Source organism: Falco cherrug, chromosome Z (genome assembly GCF_023634085.1).
Source record: "Falco cherrug isolate bFalChe1 chromosome Z, bFalChe1.pri, whole genome shotgun sequence".
Lineage (NCBI taxonomy): Eukaryota > Metazoa > Chordata > Aves > Falconiformes > Falconidae > Falco > Falco cherrug.
Window position 1 is genome coordinate 41,143,339 of NC_073720.1, and position 19,407 is coordinate 41,162,745.

The 19,407-nt window shown below is 35.0% G+C and overlaps 1 protein-coding gene across 3 annotated transcripts in view; it reads left to right on the forward strand.

The window, feature by feature from the left end:
* VPS13A (vacuolar protein sorting 13 homolog A) overlaps positions 1–17,802 on the forward strand; it is a 112,591-nt gene extending 94,789 nt beyond the window's left edge. The window contains exons 69-72 of one of the 3 annotated variants that reach the window (XM_055698571.1): positions 10,126–10,211; positions 10,823–10,946; positions 12,474–12,548; positions 14,904–17,802. In XM_055698571.1, coding sequence (XP_055554546.1) covers positions 10,126–10,211; positions 10,823–10,946; positions 12,474–12,548; positions 14,904–14,954 — 336 coding nt within the window. In that variant the 3' untranslated portion in view covers positions 14,955–17,802. Of the gene's footprint in view, positions 1–1,590; positions 2,176–2,474; positions 4,013–10,125; positions 10,212–10,822; positions 10,947–12,473; positions 12,549–14,903 lie in introns of those variants that run through there. The other 2 variants (XM_055698573.1, XM_055698572.1) reach the window with 2 other exon arrangements.
* Positions 17,803–19,407: the final 1,605 nt, after the last annotated feature.

The window sequence follows — 19,407 nt, forward strand, 5'->3', positions numbered from 1 at the left end:
AGGAAATAATTTCAACTTTTGTGCAGCTTACAAAGTTTCTGGTTTTGTTTTTTTATCTCTGTTAGAGGTAAAGCTGCATTTTAGAAATACTCAAACATAAGAAATAAAGTAATAGTGATTGCATGAATGTAAACAGAATTTTTAAAATACACATTGAAGGATTCATAGTGTGCCAGGGAAATGTTGGAGAAGTCATACAGAAATAACCTTTTTGGAGAAGTAGATAAGGATGAAGTAGCCTTTAGAGATTATTTTTGAACTATTTTGAGAATTGCCACAGCTGTTTGCTTCATGTCAGGTTCCAGTCTGGTTGTTTCTGTTTCTTCTGCATTTCAGTAGTGTCTTTTGTGTTGTGGTAGAAGAGGTTTGTCCTATTTGGGGCATTCCAGCTATGTTTACCGTATCATTCACTGGTGATCTAGTTCAGCAGACTGTGAAAGTTCTTTAATAAATCACGTGCCTCTGCCTTTCTTCTAACGAGGCAGCTTTAACCTATGCTCTCCAATTTAAAGCTAGTGTTACAAAGCGTGTTACCTGAACTAGACCATAGTTAGAAGCCACTACTGATAAACAGCATAAATGTATTTCTAATCTTAAACCTCTTTTGGGTGAAAAAATTTATTCCAAAACATCCCCTTTTCTGTTTTAAAGTGTACCACTAAAACAAATGTGAGCAAACGGAACAGAATCAGCTCTTACATGCAGACTTCTCTAATGATTTTGCCTTGCTTTTGCTTCTTAAATTGATACGTGTTTGCCTTTTGGTTTTTTGTTTCTGAGAAACCTTTAAAAAATTCAGCAGTGACACCTAGTTCTAGTTCTCCCCTGTGTGGTTGAGTACAGTACCACCACCTTCCATTATCCAACTTGCAAAAGCATAAAGATTGCCTTGTGTAATGCTTGTCATATTTTGTGATGACAACCATTATTTGAAAGTACCTAAAATTTGGAAAATTGTATGTTTCATGTTAGTCTTCACTACTGATGATTCTAAGGCAGAACTACTCTTGAAGAAATGTTTTGAAAGCTCCAAACAGGGTCATAAATTTCCCTGTAGATAGTCAAATCAGAAGATACTGAATTGCATAATATTTTTTTCCAGACATTTTCTGATGCAGCATGTTTGATGTCTTAGTACACTTGAGGGTAAAATAAAATTAATGTTTCTGTTTCTAGAGATATTTCTATGTTTTGCATGAGACACTGTGTATTACTTTTTCTCAGTATGAAGCAGATTGATAGCATAATATTTTCTTAGGGGGGTAAAAAAGACCGTTCTCCCCTTTTTCTATAATTTCTATGCATACAGGTCTGGTGACTAGCCCCAGTGCAGTCACTGTGTTGAAGCATTTGCAGTGGATCACTGGATTAGATTTGAATAAAACTTCTAGTGATTTAGAGGTTGTACATGCTGATGAAAGGAAATAGGATATAGGTGATCTTGTGTGCTTATATTGTGTCCTAAACTAGGATGTCACTTCAGCATTTCTTTGTTTTCTGGGGTTTTATTTTAAATTAATAAATTTGCCAGACAAACTAACCCTTCTAAACTAATGCTTCTGCTTTCTTCTTCCTTTACCATGCTTTCAGAAAAGACAGGCCTACAGGGAATGGACTAAGACTCACAATAGTAGTGATGATGATGACAGTTAGGATAATATGGACTGTAACAGATATACATGGCCTTTGTCACATTCTTTTGACCTTTAAATATTAAATGTTGCTGCTATAATTCTCACTGAGAAATTGAGATTGTCTGATATTAATTAAATTCTTATTTTTCAAGCCGTGCAAAAAAAAATATAAGTGGGGAAATAAAACTGTGTCATCATAAGTGCTAGGCAAAGGAGCAAAGAATATAATAAAAATAGTCTTAAAGATAAAACTTGACATTAGGTGAAAATAGTAATGAATAATATGACAAAATAGTAATACCATGCCTTGGAGTTTATTTCTAGATATGTTTCTATCAAGTGTATTTAACGTTTTTCCATTTTTGTAAGTGTTTGACAGGTTTTATTTATAATTTGCTAGACAGAATGCTTTTAAATGTGTTTAGTAAAACTTTACTGAGTTGTACAGTCATTATTGGTGTTAAAATGCTGTTTATTTGTTTCATATTTCAAAAGTTTCTTGTTTGCTTTTCTTTTTAACAATAAACACATCTAAAGTATATCTAAAATGGATTCATCTGTTCTGTTGCAACATTGTTTCTCGTGTTTCCTGGAACTAGATTATGTAAAAACACTAAATGATCTATAAAAGTATTTATAAGGTAAAGTACACATTTTAAAAGGAACATTTAACATAAACTTTTACTTTTTCATTTATCATTTATTTTACCGTAATTTTTTAAATACTTACTTTGTATATCATTTGGAATCCTTAGATGTGTGAAATAACGGTTTATTTAAGTATTTTTGATTGTGAACGTAAATTATTCGGTTCTTAAATCAGTATTTTTGTTTTCATAGCAAGAAAAAAAAAGTAAAAATCCACCCCAGAACTAAACCCTAAGTAAAATCATGGACAGCTGAAGAAAATACCAGGACTTTTAGAAGGCTCTGTGTAGTAAAACCTGTGTACCATGCAAAAGTATTTAGTTTATTTACCTAGAAATGGGGAAGAAAAACCCACAACACTGAACCACTATAATTCTGTACTGTAAATTCTACAATATAGTTTTACAAGTTACTTCTTTCTTTAAAAATTGTTATAATCTGTATTCAGTGGAATGCTTGCATAGGTTTCGCGTTCTTTTTTGTGGTTTGTTGCTAACTTTAGATTTTTGTGTTGCATTTTAAAGACATCTTGTAATAGACATTTATGTATCAAAAAGTACTGTAGTAAGAATTAATTCTTTTGCCAGCCACTCAAGAATTAGAATTGCTTTAAAGCAGTAAAAGCTTCTGAAATAGTTGCATATTTACCAAAGGTGATGTCATGTCTTTCATGGTCTTTTGTCTTCCAGTTACAAAAACTCTGAGGGAAGAACTATTAAAATCCATAAGAGTGCTTATTGTGGCTCTATGCCTTCAAAAGCTGCTGTACAGTCTGATCTCATGGGCAATGATGAGCCAAGGAATATATGTCTATAGTATCCCATATAAAAGCGAGGACAAACTCAGCTTGAGAGTTTCTTTTAGGTGAAGCTACTGATGCTTAAGATTGCAACAGCTCATGTATTGCCACATACTTTGTAATACTGTCATCTGAAAAGGATGTCTTGCAGAAGTAGATGAAAGACTGTATTACAGTTTATTACTGCCTGAAACATTGTGGGAAGGGTTTTGAGTATTTCAGGTACAAATAGATCTTGAGTATTTCATTGAAGAATGTAGAATTTCTAAAAAAAAAAAAAAAGACATTTCATGCCTAAAAGTTGAAGAAATTGTTAGGTATGACTTTGTGAAAAGGTTTCAGCTGCATTTTGTTAAGTTTACTGGGTTTTGGGAACTTTGAATATGTTACTGACATCTTTTGCCTTTTTGGCTTTTTAGTACAGTTTCTTATTCCTACAAAACTTTGTTTTTCTTCTGTAATGACCTGCCCTACAAGACAATGTATGTCAATTTCATAACAAAACATGATTTTTCCTCATTCTAAAACAGATTTAGCAAGAAATGTAATAATTTTGTAATCATTTGTAATGTAAGCATTTTATAATAAAAATGTAATACAGTATTTCTATCAAATTTATCTAATTTTTAAACTATTTTAATTTATAGTTCTGTAAGTCATTACAGAATATGGAAGTAAAATTTAGCATGAATGGTAGTACTTCTTGTTCAGGTATCACTAATTCAGGTTCCACTACAACATAACTAAAAATACTTCTTTCTTTACTCAATAGGTTGAAATATTGTAGAATGCTAATTTAAAAAAAGTTAAAAACTTTGGCAGTATAGTTGGAAAATATGACTTGTATACCTTATTTTGTTTCTTCCGTGGAGTATAGCCCTATTTTTTAAGTTTCTATGTTAATAAAAAATGTAGTAGTTTTGAACAAGTATTCTATTTGTTTTTGTCTTGAGTCTAGCTTCCTCTGAATGTACATTGGGAAAAGAAATTGTAGGATCACAAAAAGTTGAATCTCTTGGGATATTAGGATTTAATTTCTCTTCAAGTCATAAAACAAAAACTTGTGAAAAGTGTAATAGCTAAGTAGCTGAACGAGATGCTCTTTAAGGCACCAAAAATGCAAAAAAAACCCCCCAAAACAACACCACACCAAAAAACCCTCTCAAAACCCAACCAAACCAAAAACCAATTTAGAGATTATTTTATTTAGGGTTGTAAAGTAACGCATCAAAAAAACACAGACCATCATGTCAAATAACTGGGGGTTTTTTTGTTGGTTTTTTTTTTTGTCCCATCCTCTGCACCCTGACCCCCATCATGTAATGTATCGGTTTTTCCTCTGCTTTTTTGTTGGTGAATTAAATTTGAAGTCCAGTACTGTTGCTGAAAAATCCAGGAGTAAGTGCCATCCTTTCAGCTGAGGATGTCAAGTTTTCTGATGTGAGCTGTAGAACAAATTGATGATTCAGCTGTTCTTGAGTGTTTAGTTTTATGTATGATGGTAATTTTGAATTTACATGTTTCCTCCTTGCTGTGCTGAAGAATTGGCTGTGCTCTTTGTCTTTGGCGTTAACTGGTACATCCCATTTGATCAGGGTTCTTTGGTCTTTTTGTTTTCTCAGGAAGCTCTGTAGACTTCAGTCAGTGCAGAGGGACAATATAGACAGTTTCTGGGATCATTTCATAGACTGTTTATACCTTTGTTGTTGGTCATTTACAGAAGCTATAGACTTGCCAGGAATCACTGGTCTTTGCCCTGCCAGTGAATAAAGCTGAAAGATAGGTTAGTGTCATACTTATGTTTGTAAGTCATTATACTTGCACCATGAAATCTCAGAGAAGTTTTCTGTGTTACAGCTCAGTGCCTACCCAAAACCAAAATAAATTCAAAACCTTTTTTCTATTTCTAATTTGCCTTTAAAGTGTAGAAGTTTGTGAGGGCCCTTCTACAGCCTTGTGTAAGGTTGCTGCCCAGCTATGCTTTGGTGGGTGTAAGCTTGTAGAGAAGACTGTCCTTCAAAGCTCTGCTCAATACAGTGTCTTACTGTCTTGGAGGTGTTTAGCCTTCATGATCTTTTTTTGGTCATGAAGTAAGATTCAGATCAGGTGGTAGAATGTCAGAATAGGTTGAAAAAGCCGTTGTTCCTTTGTATTCAAACTTCAGTCTGCCAGGAAGAACACCTGAGGAATGGGAAAAGTGTGTCATACTCTTCCTTTTTCTCCTTCCTTCACCCTGTCCTTGGGCTTGGGTTCAAATCAAAACATAAACATCCATATCATGAACTACTCTAAAACTGAGGTTTCCCTTCATAAAATTATAGGGAGAAATTATTTCCAAAGTTCAAAGTAGCTTCACTTTTATTCTACATCGTCCTGACTTGTACCAGCCATCCATTCATACATGCTATTGAGTTTGCTGCTCCCTTATTTGAGTCACAGCTGTCACTCTTCATCTTCCTTTGGAAAACCTGTTGTGTCTAGGTTAAAGGAAAGAGCAGGATCCTTACCACTTAAATGTGCAACATTTGGGTATTATTACATAGCTATTGCCCATCCCCAAATAGAAGACATGTATATATCACAGGAAGCTGGTTGAGACTTAACACCAGTTGTTTCAGAAGAACATGGAAACTTGTGAGATTCGGTTGCATTTTAGATTTTTTGTGACTGAAGCATAAATGCTTATATATGGTGGAAAAGCAAGTAAAAACTACCAGCGTCCTAGGCAAAGCATACACCAGCTTGTTGTTTTCTGACAGAGAATGCAGAAAAGAAAATTGGAATATTTTTCCATTTCCCTGCTGGTACCTTAATCACTTCAGATGCTACAAATGAAAGAACTTTGGTTGTATTGGCAGGCAACACAAAGAACTTCCAGATGTGGACACCATAATGAAAGTGTAGATCAATATGGCTTCTCCATTCAGCCCATCAAATACATTCTCTTGGTATTCAGATCAAAAATTTACCAAGATAATTTTGCCAGTCAGCATAGGCAAATTATATTTGTGTTGTGAAGTAGAAACTTTGTTCTGAAAGAAAGCAGATGTCCTCAGTTTTACTCTGTTGCATCCTGAGGCCTTAGATTGAAATCTTAACCTTGACCTCAAATTTCTGTTGACTTTAACAAAACCATGTTGATTTCAGAGCTGATGTTCAGCACGGCTGAATGGAATCTTAAATTCAGGCATTTGCACATCATGGACAAAAGCTTTATTTTTGTAGAATGGCATTGCACATTAGGATAGCTGGAATGAGGGAGCAGGCAATAAAGGATTGATGTTAGTTCTTATTAATAAAGGATGAGGAGAGAATTCTACATGGCAGCAAAAGAAATGTTTTACAGTAACTTTTTTAACACTCTTCCCATTTTTTTCCCCACACACATTCAAGCTAGATCTAAGTGGCTTGGGTACTGGTTAGAATTATTAAATCTTTGTGAGGGGAAGATTGGATATGTAGTTACACCAGGTTAACCTCCTGGAAGTAGTGGTTCTGCAGCTGTTGAAGAAGTCACCGTATGAGCTGAAAGATACATTCATATTGGAGTTTCTAGCAACAGCAATAGATTGCCTTCTGAAGTCATACATTTGGGCAGTAATTGGTTCATAGGGAAATACGTTGGCAGTCTAAAATCCCATTGAACACTAAGTTAAAATGTGGGTATAACAAATCTCCTACTCTTCTTTCTTGTTCAGATTAAGTAGTAACAGCCTTTACAGTGTTTCTTTTACATGCTGTTTCAGTTGGGTTGAAGAGCATCAAACATTCAGACTTTTTGTATCATATGTACTAGTAATATTTCTTAGAACTATAATCAGAAGGATCATAGGTTTTTAATTTTGTCTCCACTGCTTACACTCTGCTCTGCTTCATTTCTAACTTTGTCAAAGGCCTCTGTGCTTGCTTCTCAATAAACTAGGAGCATGTAGTGTAACCGGAATCTTTCCAAATGCAGAGATGGCACTTTTAAGACACTGAGCATATCTGCATATCCATCTCTGCACAAATGATCACATCTGCCGTTAGATTATTGCAGTGACATCTAGGAATTTGTACTACAGGTAAGAATGATTAGCAAAGGAGGGGATTTGTGCTTGGAATACTTCACTCCAGCAGCTGTAAAACATGTCTTTTTTTCAATAGATGCATGCCATTCCATCTCTAGTCAATGAACTATAGCATATACTAAAGCAATCAGGTTATTAAACCTTTTTTAATTTGAAATACAGAAGTTGTGTTTTAAGAAAACAAATGCTAATTTTTACAGTGGTGGAACTAATATTGAAACAATGATTGATCAATATTAACTTTCATAGTTTTACATCACCAGACAGTGGTCCAAGTTGCTATCTTTCTCCAAACAATTAATATTTAAATACTTAACAATTCTACAAACATATTTATGCATCTATATTGAGGGATCAATTATATATCCTTTAATGTTTGAATTCTTTAAGACATTTTAGTAGCAGAGGGCAGTAGTGATCTTGCTTTAAGAACTATTAGCAGTAAATTGATGTATACCTCTGTTACATATTTCCTAATGAATAGGTGCAAGCCTAATGCTAAAAGGGATGAAGGTTGTAGATGAAGGGTAGAAAAACCTAAAGGCAGAAAATGTAGAAGTTGTTACTGCTCAGCATTGGCAGAGATACAAATGTTATTTTTGCAAATGGACTGTGTAGCGTTTTCCTGTGCTTTATTTCTCAATTAACATCTGTTCTCTACAAAACTATAGAATGCAGATAACTTGAGTTCATGATCTTTGACTCCTAGCTAACAATGAAGAGTAGTTAGCTCAGCACATACCACGTGCTAACAATATTTGTGGGTTGCACAAATCACTTGTGAATCTCAGTAGAACAAAATACTTTTTGTGCTATTTGGTGGACATTGAAATATTTTTTGTTTAGGATTGCAACCTGTGTGATAATGAAGTATACTTTAGTTCCATAAGAATTTTTGTAATTCTCTATTATCAGTAAAGTGAGTAAGTTACAGTGGGGTGATGTGACTTGTTGAAAATTAACTAGCAAGCTAATGAAGAGACAGAAAGAGATAACCCTGCTCTCTTAAATCCCATTTAATGGGGGTTAATGTTTGGATTGAGAGCCTCACCTCAGTGCTGTGCAAAGTGTAAGAAAGTTAACTTCTTCGATGAAGAAGAAAGACTAAGACATCCTCTCCTAATGAGGTTATATTGCTAAATGCATCTCCCTTATAACTGCTTCTAATAGAAGAGAGATATTGGTCATACTTTGTTATATATGTGTTTGGACAGTAAGAGAAATTGCTGTCATTGTCACAGAATCTTGCAGATGGAATGCAATGACGTGTATTTGTTACCTCTACCGAACCACCCTTGCTCTTTCCACACATTATTTCTGTAAGTTCCTGTCAGCCTTTTCCTTTTCACTGTCTTTCTTGCTAGGCCACCAACACTGAAAGTCCATCAGGATGTAGAACGAGACCAGTAACCTGGTACCTGGGTCAGTTATATCCGTGCTGTCTGTCCATACAGCCACCTCTGTCTTCTAAGCATCCAGTGTGTTGTGTGCTAGAACGCTGTGGAGGCTACCTCGAGAGAGGATTTTTTTGGTTCTTTGGTTATGAAGTAGGAGTTTGGACCTAAATACAAGAGGCAGGAAGAGAGCAAAATCAGAGGCATTGCAATCCCTAGACAAAGCTTGAATAAGGAGTTTCCAAAACCAAAACAATCTAATCTCTGTTTTCCAAACCCTTAATTCCTCATTTCTTAAGCCATTCTTGCAGTATTCATCCTGCCTGTGACTCTAGGTCTTGCAGAACTAAATTCAAGCAGTGACTTACGTAAGTAGGCGTATGATCAATAGTTGTGATTGTGCGGGCCAGCAGAACTGGGAAGAGAGAAATAATGTGAATTTCCTGAGAGCTTTTCCAGAAAGCTGCCTTTTGGGAACTTGTTACTCAAATGTTCTTGCATTCTAGTCACTAAAGAATCAGCAGCTTTGAGGGAAGGCATAATTTAAAAAAATTGTTTGGGCAAGTGGAGTTATCCATGTGGCCAAATTTGAAGTTGTAGGGTAAGCCTAAATAAATGTCTGTATTATTTTACAGTGGTGATGAATACTCATTTAATGGTTTTTCGATTTTAACTGCACTGAGAACTAATCTACAGTGATTTTAAACATTGGCATACATATCTGAAGCAGTATGTTTGTAGTTAAGGGTTTATTGAATCATACTGGTTTATACTAACCTATCTTTGCTTCCAGTTTGTAACACATGGGAAGTATATGCAAGCAGTCATGTTGCTATTCTCGACTAAGATGCAGCAGTCCTAATTTGATCACTAATTTAATCACCCGTTGCTCAGAAAGTCAGGAATCCAGTGGTTGCCAAGTCATGTCTTTAAAAGCCTCTGTTTTTAAAAATTACTCATCTGCTCTCATCAATATTTAAAATTTATTGGCCATAAAAGAATATTCTGTTAAAAATATTCACAGCAATTGTAGGTAAAGATTAAGTAAGTTTGAGGGACACAAAAGAATATGAAGAAATGCTAAACATTACTTCAAGTGCTGCATTTTTAAGTCTGTCTACATGGTGGTGGGTTTTTGTATACAGTTAAGTACAGATTTATTCCCAGAGTTAATTACTGTAATGTATTGGACATCACTTGACATAAATTAGGAAATGAATCCTTATTTCTTTTATTGTCTCAGAACTGCATTAGTTGGCAGAAGTTTGGTGTGTACTAAAAATATGTAGAAAATAGTCCTGAGAAATGTTCTGAGAGATTATATTGTTCCTTGCCAGTTCTGGTTAGCATTGATTTCTGTTTGCATAGCTGCATTAACAGCGACTGAATAATGCTATGTAATTATGAATGTTAGCTGTCACAGACTTGCTAGACATATTCTGGCCTTATGAAAGTAGCCTTTTATTTGTGTGCTATGTGCTTTGTTATAACATACTTTTGCAGGATAAGTTTTAAGCACAGAATTAGTACATGAATTTATACTAGCGTATTCAAAACTATAAAACTTCAATCTCTTTTAGAAAATTGAAAATGGAAGATTTGCAAAACTCAGATATATTGCACATGCTATGGTCAACAGTACAGATCTGTTAATGGTAACAAAAAGGTAAACAGTTTTGACTCAATAATAACTACTTAAAACTACCATCAAAATGTACATGCCTTGATAACTGATCAGTAACTGCACTGTCCTTGTCTATGTAGATAAAATAGTGGGGAAGGCATGCTTACTGTGCTGTTAATAATCTTGTTCAACAGCAGGATTGTTCAGCACAAGAGTGTTTAGTGTCATAGTAATTTATCTAAGGAGAGAAAGGGAATGCTGTTTTTATGATTTCTTTAATGAGAAGGTTTTCTTATAAATCTGGTTAGGCTGAATGTTAATCAATGGAACTGTGGGATTCACTTAAATTAGCATATTGAAGGAAAAAAGGGTAATATAGGAACAAAGTAAGTAGAGTATCAGACATACTAAAAAAGTTTCTACGACTTGTAAAAATACAGCTAGAAGTAGTGTTATGGTTTTGCTATGAAACAGTATTTTAAATAAGTTAGAGGAAGGTTCAAATTCACTTTTGAAAAGTATGCTGTATGGTTATGGATCATTAGATGAGTACTATTTTGTAACCATGACTTCATTAGAGCTTGGATAACTTTGTAACTTATTAGTATTTTACATTAATTTTTAAACTATAAATTTTATTTTCTGGTGCCTAGTGGTGTGTTGTTTGTGACAAAAGGGACATTTGGACAGCTGACATGTGAATGGCAATACACTTACGATGAATTTACCAAAGAACCATTCATTGTCGATGGCAGAAGATTACGCATTGAAGCCAAGGTATGTTAACCTACGTTTCATTTTCTTTTTGTGTTACTGTTTGTAAGATTGAACTTTGAATTCCTGAGCTCTCCTTTGAATTCTTGATCTCTCTTCTAGTGAAGATGCACTCAGAGAAGGGAGTTGGTATGGCAAACTCCTCAGATAACTAGCTTCTGACTGTTCTAAGGAGAATGGGAACATGATGTTTGAAGATGAAATGATTCCTTGAGCCCTGGGCATTTTCTGTTGGTGTGCACTAGTTTGTGGTGTATTCGTAGACTGGAAAATGGTGGTACAACAAAACTCTCAAAGATTGCAGAGTATTTCTATTCTGCACAATGGAAATATGCCAATATGTGGACTTCTACCTTGCTGCAATCCCAAAGATTCAGATATATCAGAGCAATGATTTGCATGTGCTGTGCTTCAAGGATTTTTTTTTATTTACTTGTAATCAAATCCTTCAAAAATATAATAGTGTATTAATATCTTCATGAAAAATATAATTACATATGCTTATTCCTTCCAATGCAAGTTGTAGAATGTTGCTCTCAGTTGCATTTTTTTCCTTTAAAAAAAAAATTGCCAAACTTTCTTTCCCTAGTAAACTGGCAAAGGATATAAGGAGCAAGATGACCACTGATGACTAAGTGTATTTACAGAGGCAAAGTTCCTTAAAAAAAAAAATATCTTAAATTCTTGTTGAGATGGTAATTGGATTTAATTTAAATCAATAAATTTACCTGCCAGTGGCTTGATTTTTCTGTTTTTAATAAGCTTTATGTGTGTAATTACACATATTGGTTGTCAGGACAGTCTTGACAGTGTACAAAGTCATTCCGTTTTTCACTCAGATTATTTGTTTCTATTGCAGAGAGCATGAAAGGCAGAGCCCTATTGGTTTGGAATCCTCCAAACTGGATTTCTGACTGCAAGTGAACTTTTACAGGATGAAATAATTCTTAGAGTTTCTGCCATTTCAGGCAATGCTGAATAACATATCCATCTTTATCCCCACACAGCAGTCATTTCAGAGTCCATTCACATGTCTGCAGTATGCTCTTTACTGAAATCTATGGTTGAAAACTGTATTTTGCAAATCACTGCTTATGTTCTGTTTCTGAAGTCTCAGTTGCTTTTTTCACTACTTAAGACCACAACTTGCAACTCAGTATGGGTGGAATGTCCACCCAGGTAATAACTTTAAGAAGAATGAAAAATTACAATCTTGGGGAGTACTGGATTTTGTTACCCTACATACTCCATTATCTGCCTTCCATTCCTACACACTTCTATAGTCCAGTCTCCAGGGTCTCTATGGTAAAAAGGGAAGTCTGTTACTGCTGGAGTTCCAGCACACTCCGCTGTGCTTTCATGCAGAAAATGAAGTTTCTCAGGGGTGTGTGCATGCGATGTGAACATACTCAGATTAGCGTAACGGGTATACGTGGCTGGCTGAACCATATAGCTGCCTTAATGGTAAATAATTTCTTAGTCATAAAGTTTGAAGATACTAACTTCAGTTTTGAATTGCTATTCCTTTAGGAACGAGTTAAGTCTGTGTTCCACGCCAAAGAATTTGGAAAAATTATTAATTTTAAAAGTCCAGAGGATGCCAAGGTAACATGAAAATACTATTACAATTATACTGTGTTAAATTTGGCTTAAAGTGAAACGGGTATATCCTTAACCCAAAACTACTATGTATATTTAAAATTCAGTGTTTCCACATAGTCATTACACAGATGGAAATGACAATGGTGCATTCAGTACTGAATTTCAAAAATACTCAATTCCAATACCAAGCTTTTCCTTACATGAATCTTTGGAATTCTAACTGTCAAAAGGGTGATTTAACAGTACTGCTAACAAAAACTAAATGATCAAGAATGTGAATTAAAATAGCATGTTTTAATAGAACAAACAGTATTTGTAAACTACACCTAGTTTTATTCCAGGGGGATGGGAGGGGATGTCATTCCTCTGTTCCTCAAAATACAGTTTTGATTGAAGAATGCAGAAAAGCCCTTATAGAAACACAAAGGGTATATATGACACTATTACTACTATTATACACATACTTTGGATGATCTCTTCATTTTCTCATCACTAGTTTTGACTACAACAGAGGGTAGGAGTGGTTCTGGTCTGCTGCCAGAACTGAGGTAGCTGGATTGTGCGTTTTTTTCATTGTAAATTGAAAACAAAAAAATTTGCCTTGTTTTTATTAGTGTAGCTGATTATTTTCACAACAATAAACTAGTCTTGTATATTTTCACACCAGTGGGGTATGTTACGCTGGGATCATGCTTTGAAACAGTGTGCAGATGTTATATCCTCTCATTAGTTTAAGTTGCTTTTGCATCTTCTCATCAGTTTAAGTTGCTTTTGCCTTTATGAGGGTGGTTCCTATCCACAGCTGAATGATAACATTTTACTCTAACCTCAAAGAGTATTACAAATACTGTCAAGGTATTTGAGGACCCCATGCTGAATTTGACTTTGCTGTAGTCTTTGGAGATACTGAGCTCTTTTTTTTTTTTTTTTTTTTTTTTTCTTTCTTTCTTTTCTTTTTGGCTGGGGTGGGGCAGGGGCAGCATTGAGGTCCAGTAGTCTGTGTGGAAGGGAATCACATCTATGCCCCAGCTAAATTGGGAACAATTCCAAAAACCAAATTAGTGCATTGTATTATGTGTGCCGTAAGTCTTAAGCGAGGAAAAGAAAGCCGAAAAGTTGTGTGCGCTTTTCACAAAAATGTTGGTTTGCATATTTTCCTAGAAAGTCTGTGGACCTCACAAAACCAACAGGAATGCAAATACAAGGGGAAAGTTCACTATCAGACAGGTTTGGTAAGGAATGTGGTTTTATATTTGAGAAGGAAGACTTCTCTAGGAGGTTCATTCATAGGAAGGTTCATGCAAAAATTGCCATCAGGGCCTTAGGGTCTATCCTACAGAAAGTAAGTCCCTGAGAGTCGCATCCGGGCTGTTCAGCGTATATCTCACTTTTGCAAATGTGACACTTGTGCTTGTATATATAGGAGATGACACTGAGGGACGTGTTTTAGGAACAGTAAAAATGAAACTTGCACCCTTTATAGTAAAAAGGATATGAGGTCATTTCAGTGATGCTGCTTCATGAACATTGTGTCAGTCCAGTGGCCGCTATGGAGTTGGCTGTCTGTGAGAAGTGCCATATTCTGATGTGAATAGTAGTTTCTTGAACAGCCAGTTCTTCTTCCATACCTTCAGCATCCTGATAAGCAGAAGCTCCCTTTACTTAAGGCACTAAGCTAGTGATGGGGAGGAGTGGGTCCTAAAGATCTGTAACATAGATCCTGATCCAGTAACAATTAGATTTGTAATAATCCACTTATCTTCCTTGAAAACATTATGCAGCTTTCTCATGGCAATCCCTTTGTGTAACTCATCTCCTACCCTGGATTTCAATGTCACTGCACCCCTCTCCCTTTTTTTAGACTCTTGGGAAACTAATTTCCCTTTCCTGTTCAGTAAACATGTGAATTTGAAATTCCTGAAAAGAAACAGAATATAGTTAAAGAAAGCTTCTTTCTAAATAACTGTATTATCACATTGCTGCAACCTGTTCTTGTCCTGTCTTTTGTTATACTTGCTTCTCTGTTGTCATCTGTGATTTGTCTAGAGTGGGTGAAATGATGTAATTTGTTTTTTAAAATGTTATTCATTGAAATACAGACCAGAAAACTGAAATGTAAACCTGGCCTGTTTAACTAGTTGTGTTATTCAATGTCAGATGTTGGTACTTAAATGCCTCCATTTTCATGTGAGAAAACCAGGGGTTTGTAATCTACAGTAGACTTTTGGGCACTGTATTAAAACTGAGTAAGGAAGACAGCAGATACTGAGGTGTCTGGCCAACCCAATCTAATTTTCAGCTGCTTTGTATGGTTTTTACCAAGGAAACACTTTTGTTTTTTCCTTTTCCTTCACACAGTGGATCCTTTCTAAACTGGAAGAAGTGAGAGAGAATCAGCCAAAATTGTAATGAGAGGAGGAGCACCAAGATATGAAGAACAATGAACAGCTGCCTTTCAATTCCTCTTTAACAAGCAGAGCTAATTGAGTATCTGCAACAAACGTAAACACAGGAAAGAAGGAAGATTTATGAAATCATTCATTATAGTCACAACAGTCTATGGCTATATTACAGAAATAGATGACATTAAATTAGAAAAAATATTTAGTGATCAAAAAAATTTGCCAAGTTCTGGCTTGTTGTGTTTGGGTTTTTTTAATATAAGAGTGCCAGATTTCATTTTTTATAAATGAAGTGTAAAATTAATTTGTTCTGCCATTACATTTGATACTGAAATTGAACTCTGGAATAATTCTTTCGATGCTATTCAGTGCAAATTTTTCAGTTTTGATTTGATTCTGAAAAGCAATACTTAGTATCTTAGTTTTCATATGACTTGAGGCTGTGTTGAAATTCAAGTTTATCAAAGGAAATGTTAATTTAGTAATCACTAGTCTTACAACTCAAATTCTTTAGTAGTAGGCTACTGACCAGAGATGTCTAATTTAGAAGATCACAGGAGTGGCTGCTGAGTTAACAATATTACTTTTTATAAATGAACGGACCAGGTGATGACAAATTTACAATATCACTTTTAGTGTAAACTTTTTTATATTCTACTCAAGGAAACATTGCAGCACCTCTATCAATATTCACAGAAAATACGAGTTTACAAAAACCTATAATGGGGAGAATTAATATATCTCTGCACTAAAAATATTCATTAAAGCCTATTATTTTAAATAAGTTATTAGTAGTCTTGCAACTCAAGAAGGAGTCTATGGGGTTATAAGTGTACTGTTGCATACCAAAAATCAATGCCTTGGATTACATAGTATTGTGTGCTAAGCAAGTGACCAATAAAGTAAGATTTACATTAAATAATAAATATAATATTTCACAGTTGCTTTTATCAACTTTTCTTACCCAGTGAAACTTTTTTGTTTCACACCCAGACAACAGAACTTTAATAGGGAGAGCTTGAATGTGTGTGATTCTGCTTATTTCATAGATGTGGTAGTCATAGTGTTGTTGAGTGGCAGTTGACACAAACAGTAAGGAAACAGTACAGTGTTACATGAAGGTTTCCATAAATTCCCATATCAAAGTCTTCAGAATATCTGGTACGTATAGTAAGTACCTGCTGCCAAAATATTGTTTCCAAACGATGGTTTGGAATATTTATAGCTACAGGTTATAATTCTGACATTCTGGTGATGCTTGAGATATTAAAATTGTCACATTATTGTAAAATCTAAATTACTTGCATGCTAACCTACAATTGCAGTTCTTTAATTTACTGTAAGTCTTGCCTTTGGTGTTAAGTAACAATTTAGCGGGTTACAAAATACATGTAATCTTGTAATTTTTCCCGTGAATTCTAAACTGAATCAACAGATTATAAGACAATTCCAAACTATGACAATGACTATGTTACTTTACTTGTTTGTACACCAAGCACATACCAAGAGTATTAACTCAGGTTATAATCATGCCAAACTAATACAATACCTTGCCTTTGATAAGTAGTGTTATTAGGTGCACTGAGAACCACTGTGTATCTGTAATTTGTTTTTCATCTACGCTTTTCATCTTAGGCATGATAGTTTAGTGAATAGCTTCATCATGATCTTGATTCTTGATTATGGTGTTGTCTCCTTTTCTCTCTATCCCCAGTATTTACTGAGTATCTGCAGCAACTTTCACTTCTAGTACCTCTTGCAAGTACTTTGTACATTCCCATTTGTGTAGCTTTTCCATTTACCCTCTTCTAAATATTTTCTCTTCAGAGAGCCTCTATTTCAGTTATCTCCAGTTCTTAACTTTCTTACATTTATTTTGCCACCAAACTCCTGATTCTCAAATCTCAGCTGGCTCTTCAATAATATTTGAGCAATTTAACCATTAATGTCAAGTGCAGAATTTATTTTAAAAGTACATATCTGTGGTTAAGTTCATGTTTTGGAAAACTTAATTCCCCCAAAATTGCATTTTTCCTATAGAGTATAAAATATTTTGATCTTTTGTGCTAACTAAAAGCCTTAACACAAGAACTAAACCACTGGAAGTGTTAAAAAGTCAACATGGGACCTTTCCCCCACCTCCCTCATCTCCGCTTGCAGTGACAACATGATTTTCTGTAGTTCTCTTTTTCTAATCATTAAATTGTGTCTTTTTCCTTCTTTTTTTTTTTTTTCCTTTCCTTACACATCCTTCATAGACTCATGAATGAATTTTGCCTTTTCTTGGCAAACACCAGTTCTCTCTGCTTTAACTATATATTAGCCTGAGGAGAAAGTTGTTCAGACCTATGCCGTTGTGTAGTTTTCTGGATTATTGCAAGCTGTTTGAGATATCCACTGCTATGCCTCATTCCTTATTGCAATGTGCATATTTTTTCAGGAATGCAGAATAGATACATTAATTTATTAAGAATACATATGCAATTAGACAAGGGGATCTCAATAAAAATAAAAATGTAGGCATTTAGGTCTGCCCACTGTGGTGTTTGAAAGTATACCATGGCCTTTACTGAAGTACTGAAGAACAACTCTTCTAGATGACTGTTACCTAAGCTTATTACCTTTGAAAAATGTCATTTGAGTGCTTAGTAGTAGTTTAATGGTTAGAATTACGTCTAAGAAATCAGTGACAAACCAAACATGGAATCAAAGATGCCAGACACATTACTAAAACGTTTGTAAGTCTTAACTGTTTGCACCTCTTTTTGTTCAGCTGCATGGAATGGCTGTTTTTGTTTCCGAACTCTTCCCCCTTCCTTACCTCTTCGCCTTGAATAAAATGAAACTGAATGTTACTGGACTGAAATCTGATTATTACTTGTTTTATTTATATACTGCTTTAATTAACAGGTAATACCATTAACCAGAATTTCATAGGTAGAAATTGAGAAATAAATCAAATCCTGACTCTGAGAACACACGGTCAAGCTTATGTTGCAGCCATCTCAGTGAAAGCAGAATACCGACTTTAGTCTTTACCTTTGGTTTATTATATGGGCAAGTTAATAACTGGATTAACATGTGTAAGCTCCCTTTAAAGTATTTTTTTTTTCTGTTGCCACATTGAAAAAGCATAGATGATGTTTCCAGATAAGAGGTTCTTACAAAATCCATTTTTTTCCAAAAAAAAAAAGTCCGTACACATGCCATTAGCTATTTATTATCTTTCACGCTTCACAAAATACACTCGCGTATCAAACCACTGAAGTCTTTTGTTCCTTTGGAGTGAGTTTTAGCCATCTATCTGCAAATAAGAAATACTACACACTAGTCAACAACAGGTTAATATTACTGTGTAATGGTAGTTTAAACACTTACAGCATAGTCTTGAATTTGAACTACAGACCCTGAGTTTCCTGATTATTCTGCTGATATAAAACAGTTTTAATAAATACATCACATGCCTTAAGTCTTGTGGCCTGTTTGTAAATAGCTCTGTATCTTCCATATGATACTTAAATACATGTTTATATATTTGATTTGTGTATTTTTTCTGATACTCTTATTAGCTTCAAGAATGAGAATATTCCACAAAACTATTCAGAAGATTTCCCCCCACCCCCATTCTTGCACCTTTCACATTTGAATTCCAGAAGAGAACCACTGAAAGGCTGCGTTGCTTGGAATCATGGGGGTGTTGTGCAAGGCAAGGGTGCGCGCTGTTTCTTTAGCTAATCATACCGTTCGGTTCACTCTCCATCTGCAGTGACTGATCTTTACTGAAGACAAGCAAAAACCATGAACAGGCGATACCAATGAAACATTTACCTCCCAGGAACTTAGGAACTTTAGCCACCTATATACTTAAGAGTTAATTAGCAAGGGCTTTTTATTTCCTTGTGTTGATCAATTTATTTGTAAAATCTGCCAAGGAGGGGTCTCAGGTTCTATGCTTGAATGTGTTACTAAAACCAGACCAGGCAAGAAGCTGCCTGTCTTGCTATTGTGTGCAGATTATCATGGAAATTATCTCAATATTGTGGAAGGTTGAGGGGAGCAGGAGGTTCTGATTTTTTTAGAAGAATTGAGACTGTGTATTTCAAAAGAACAAGGTTGTTAAGTGTGGGAACTGTTGGTGAAAAATACTGCTAGTATGATTGTGTATTTGTAAATTGTCTCAGGTACAATGCAAAGTGTTTCAGACTAGATTTGTTTTTCACGTGTATCGGAATACTTGTTTCATTATGCAGATTGGAATTTTACTGAGCATTTCACATTTTCATACAGAGAAACACTGGTGTTTATCGTTTTCTCTTGAAATACAAATTGTCAGCTTGGTTATGCAAATCTTGAATGCTTTAGGCTTTTCTGTCTAAAACTGAACAAATAGGCACCTTTTTTCGTGCCTGTAAGACTGTTACTCAGTCTAGATTTGGTTGTTATTATTCATACGGGTGGAT